This window comes from Vigna radiata, chromosome 1 (assembly GCF_000741045.1).
Source record: "Vigna radiata var. radiata cultivar VC1973A chromosome 1, Vradiata_ver6, whole genome shotgun sequence".
NCBI classification, from domain to species: Eukaryota; Viridiplantae; Streptophyta; class Magnoliopsida; order Fabales; family Fabaceae; genus Vigna; species Vigna radiata.
Window position 1 is genome coordinate 14491825 of NC_028351.1, and position 5381 is coordinate 14497205.

Here is a 5381-nt window from a genome sequence, read left to right on the forward strand (position 1 = left end):
TTAAAAAAAACTGTGACAACACTTGAAACTAGATTTTTGAGGAACTCAACTATGCTTTTTGCATTCTAGTGATTAATACTGGTTTGCACTACTTGGAACATGTTTAACATCATCAAATAAACTTTTTCAAAGCTTTAGATGCAAAAAAATCTGGACAAAACAGATTGCACGTGGTCAAACCAGAGAAACAATTTTTATGCAGAATTTTGAAACTGATTTTGAGGAACTTGACCACTCATTCTGCATATCTGTGATGAATGAGTTGCTAGCACTTTGGATACATTCAAACACAGTTGACAAACGTGCACATGCTTGAAACAGCAAGAAATCTGGACAAAAACAGATTATAGCATATTAAACCGAAAATGCAGTTTTCTGCAGAATTTAGACTGGAAAAATAATGTGCAATGCGTTTAGCTCCAATGATCAAGATGGCCAATAAGTATGAAACTTCTTCTTCTCTAAGTGAGATTCAATGAGAGAATATGAGAAAGGAGTTCTTCGCTACGAAGAACAAAGAATGAAGAATGAAGAAATGTGTGAATGAAGTGGAAAAATAAGGAATTGAGACTTATTATGACAAGTCTTCCTAGGTCATAATAGGTTTTCAACAAAATTTCAATTTTGCCATTAGATCTACCATATTATGATAACAGGGTTACTAAGAGTCATAATAAAGAACTATTATGACATGTATTTCTAAACCTGTAATAATAGATTTTGAACATAATTTTAACTTTGTCACCTATCTAGTTATTATGAAAGATATCCATTTACCTATTATAATAAATGTTACTTTTATTACAAAAATGTCATCATTTAATCTATAATAGGTGAACTTCACTTCTCATAATGTTATAGAAAACATTTTTTCCAGTAGTGTTCACCTTTTTTTGTTACTCAGGGTACATAGAGTTACTGTATGTAAACCATTCAAAAGAATTAAAACTAAACAATGTAGAATAAGATGACTTTTTCAACACAGTTAAGTAAGTGGATTATTAGGAGAACGTTGTAGGAGGGTTTGGAATATTTTAAGAACATTTGTATGCGTGAAAACTTAAAGGCCAAGCTCAACTGTGCTGTGCAGTTGAAGAACACAGCATGAGTAACTTTGTTAACATACATTTACTGACTCAATTAATTTAATTTGTTGTAAAGATTAGTTTCTATCCAAAGAAGGAAATGCATGTTTAATGGGTTCTTGAATTATTTAAGACAAAGCAACAGAACTGCAGCAACTTTTCATTAATTCTCATCCATTCATTTCTGAAATCAGAAGTAAAAAATATAGGATGATGAATCTCAAAAAGCAATAGCAATATAGAATTGGTTCGATCCCCAGGCTCGTTTGTATGAAGAGAGCATCTGTTAGGAGATGTCAATTCATTAAATATATCAAATATATCTCCATACATCAAGGGATTAAGCTCTAGCTTTCCACAGAAGATATTCCGGACAACAAAAAGAGAAAACGAAATGGAAATTTGGTTTAAGTACAAACAAACAAAGTGGGATGGTTACAAATAATGGAAACTTAGTAGCCTGGTGGCTTGTAGGCAATGAAACTGATGCACTGAACTTGACGAACACTGTCAAATCCAACGATACGGACGAAGCCGTCGGGGTAGAGAGTCCTGGCCTCTCGAAGCTCCTTCAGAACCTGAGAAGAATCAGTGCAGCCATACATAGGCAGCTTCCACATGGTCCAGTACCTTCCATCATAGTATCCAGGTGACCTGTTGTTCTCACGGTGTGGGAAAGCGTCCTATAAACTCAAAACTCATATCATTACTATCAAAACTCATAACTGTTAAAAAATAACTGATTCACACAAATAATTTTACTCTTCGATCCATTGTTGGTTACTCTGTTCCAAGAAATTTACCTTATGGCTCAACTCGAATTCCAAACAAGGGATCCATCCACTCCTAAGAAGGTAGTCTACTTCCTTACCCAGCTGTTCCTCAGTGAGGTCTGGCAGGTAAGAGAGAGTCTCGAACTTCTTCTTCCCAATTGTTGGCCACACCTACCATCCATCATATCATAATTTCAGTAACATTTTCTATCCATCTAACATATAATTCCAATCTCTATCTATGTGTAGATAGATTTCTTACCTGCATGCATTGCACTCTTCCACCGTTGTTTGCAACCGAAGTAATGTCATTGTTTGTCTTCCTCGTTGGGAACCCACCCAAGGACTTCAGCCCAGTGAACGGAGCCACCATCCCGGCGGCACCGGCACGGTTAACGGTCGTAACAGCTGGAGAGGAGATCATTGATGAAGCCATTTCCTTCACCTTTCTGAATCACTTGCAGTTCTACTGCCAGATGACCAAGCTTCTTCTCCTTCTTGCTATATATAATACTGTGATTTCTTCACTACTAATCCAATGGTTTCAAATGAAAGGGATCCGTTCCTGACATGTTACAACCGTTGGATTCTATAAGTGATGACATTACATCATGTTGTCCACACGAGTAAGGAAAATATTTGAATGATAACCTTATCGTTAGGTACCATGTGGAAGTGACACGTGGAGGAGGCTCCATTATCTTATCTCTTCCTTGGAAGAACGTAAATTTGTGATTGTGGTGGAATTGATATTATTTGTTAGTGGTTTGTACTAATGTGCCTTCATTCCATATTGGCCAAACATATTATGTGATCATAATTTCTCATGCATGTTTTATTTTATTACTCGTGTATGTAAGAAAATACCATTTGTCTTGTCCCTTTGTTTCAGTAATGTTTTATATTTTAAACGTGAATGTGCATTGAAAAAAAAAAAAAAATAATCAAGAGAACCACCATATCAGCTGACAGATTTTATCCCTTTTGTTGGGTAACTGAAGAACTTATTTCAGTGAGGGAAATCTTTTAGTATTGCTCGAAATATTCATTACAGTAGGTTTTGTTATGTTAAGATATGTTTGAAAGTAACAGGAGTAAAGTAGATAACCAGAATGTGTATATGGTATAGAAGGGTTTGTAGATGATGGGCTTATCATGTTTGGTTGATTAATGGCCAAGCATATATGCTTCAAAGATATAATTTGGTCATAACTAAATCAATGCCCTCAAACCTCATACCGTAAAGTGCATTGCCTAAGCTAACACCAATAAGGCACAAATGAAAAGTCAAGGATTACATGAGAAGTTCAAAGGATGTGGAAGTTTATGATTATGCTTGAAGAACTGATATAGTGTTTTAGATGAAATTGGTTAATGGTTTAGAATTTCACATCTGGAGTGGTAAAATTGTTAGTTTGTTGTAGAATTATGTTCACATGTTAGTTCCAGTGAATTTTTCGAAGAAACTCTTGGTTTATTTATTCTTGAAGAGATCATGGTTCGATCTTTCTTCCGAGCACAATTTGTCTTGTATGGATTTTTCTCATACGTAGTCCCCCACCAAATGAAAACAAATATCTACATCTGCCATTGCAACTCATTTAAGATAAATGATATGCCGAAAATATCAATAGGATAGCACTTCCAATTTACGAACACAAATCCTTCATTTTTGGATAAACAAATTTCACATCCATTGAGCATTCTATCCCATTTCAAATCATGTAACAAAACACTCTCTTCTCTTCAACGCCACTTCTCAGTCCACTGAATTCCTTATTCAAGAAAAGCAATGAAATTTGGTAATGGAACTATCACATGAGCTATGTAGGAAATTGCATATATCTTTTCACTCTAGTTTTGGTATCTTTTCACTCTACCTTTTGACTACAAATTCTAAATTAAACTTCTTAAGGCAATGAATCATCTTCAGCTTCTAAAACATTATTTTCTTTTATTACTTAACCGCCTGGAAAACATCCTCAAATGGGTACGAAACTCAAATAAAATTCTTTGTTGATGAAAACTACAATGACAATTATCTTGTTTTTATACTTGTAGTAATTTTTTTTTTAAAAAAAAAGAGTAAAACAAATGCAAAAATAAAAGTCTCCTACTAGAATTTGCTTATCACGTTTAACTTTCTATAATGAGTTTTGGGGCTCAATTCTATATGATGGGCGACGTTCCGAAGAAGAGGCCGATTGGACTACTTGAAGCTTCCTTCAATGAGTAAAGATGTAGCAAAAAGAACAAAAACTTGAGATTGAAAACAAACCTTAGGAGAAACCCTGGGTAAAAAGGTAGTTCAGTTGAGGTTGGAGGTTTAGAGGTAGAAGATGATTTAAACGACGAATAAACCCTAGAAGATGAAGGAACCCTAAGTAAACCGATTAATCAGAGGAAAAAGAGAAACTAACTGGTAGAAATGAGGAATGAACGAAGAAAAGGTTGTTACCAAAATGAAGAATGAATGAAGTTTTGGTGATGAAGAAAATCAAGTCTCAAGCATCAAGTTGAAAGAAGAACAATTGAAGACTTGTAACACGTTAAAAAGCTTTTGTAATAAGTGTTAAAAGTGTCTTAGAACTTAGGTTTTAGATAGTTTTTAATTCCATGCAAGTTTGAATTATGAATTTCTATAAGAGTCAAAACCAAGTTGTATAGTAATCAATTGATACAGATGATAATCAATTAGTGATAATTGATTAACAGGTGAAATAATCGATTATAAAAGTCAGTTTTGGATAACTCCTAGTTTCGATGATAATCGATTATTAGGAAAAATAATTGATTAGTGATAATCGATTATCACTCGAAATAATAGATTATCTTGTGTATCGTTGGAGTTTTTGGCCGTTTTCTAGCCGTTGGAATATCTGTTTTTCTTGTTTTTAGTGTATAATCGATTACCGAGTATGATAATCGATTATTACTTCAAAATGGCTGAAAATGAATGTTTGGAAGGTGCCAAGCTTGAGTTTATACATAATCTCTCATTTCTAGCATCTTGGACATTCCTTTGAGCTTAGAATTATTGTAAATCACTTGAGATTCTATTATTCTTGTTACGCTTGAGAAACTCGTGTTTGCGAAGCTCGGGAAGTGCTACTACGGTGCTAGAGGAAAAGTCAGTTCATCCTTGGTGTGTTTGAGGAGGTGTTATGAGAAAGGTTTCATCCTTTGTGCGGTTGAAGGAAGTGGGTTCATCCCTTGGTGTGTCTAAGGGAGTTGTGTTTCATCTCTTGTGACTTCAAGAGAGGTGTTTTCTAAACCTTGCAAATTGTATCTGTGTGATTGTAGTTTGTATTGATTTTGTGATTAGTGGATTAGTTAATCTTGTTTTGAGAATAACAACTAGACATAGGATTGGTAAGATCCAAACCAGTATAAAATCATCTATGCAAATTTCTCTCTACCTTACTCTTTTTACTTTGTTCATATTATCTGCAAAGTAAGTTTAATTGAGAGAAAATTTAAAAGGCACACATTTTTGTAAGAAACCAATTCACCCCCCCTCCCT

General features: G+C 34.4%; 1 protein-coding gene across 1 annotated transcript; it reads right to left on the reverse strand.

The window, feature by feature from the left end:
• Positions 1–1305: 1305 nt before the first annotated feature.
• Positions 1306–2349, reverse strand: LOC106773825 (ribulose bisphosphate carboxylase small chain 1, chloroplastic). The gene is made up of 3 exons (XM_014660584.2): positions 2121–2349; positions 1889–2029; positions 1306–1768 (listed from the first exon to the last, which is right to left on the reverse strand). Exons 1-3 carry the CDS (start codon positions 2292–2294, stop codon positions 1538–1540), a joined length of 546 nt encoding a protein of 181 aa, XP_014516070.1. The 5' UTR covers positions 2295–2349; the 3' UTR covers positions 1306–1537.
• Positions 2350–5381: the final 3032 nt, after the last annotated feature.

Excerpts from the sequence above, each read along its gene's own strand:
- LOC106773825 (XM_014660584.2), bottom strand. The coding sequence starts at position 2,294 with ATGGCTTCATCAATGATCTCCTCTCCAGCTGTTACGACCGTTAACCGT. Across the intron at positions 2,030-2,120 it reads GAAGAGTGCAATGCATGCAG|GTGTGGCCAACAATTGGGAA; the intron begins GTAAGAAATCTA and ends GATGGATGGTAG. Across the intron at positions 1,769-1,888 it reads AATTCGAGTTGAGCCATAAG|GACGCTTTCCCACACCGTGA; the intron begins GTAAATTTCTTG and ends TTGAGTTTATAG.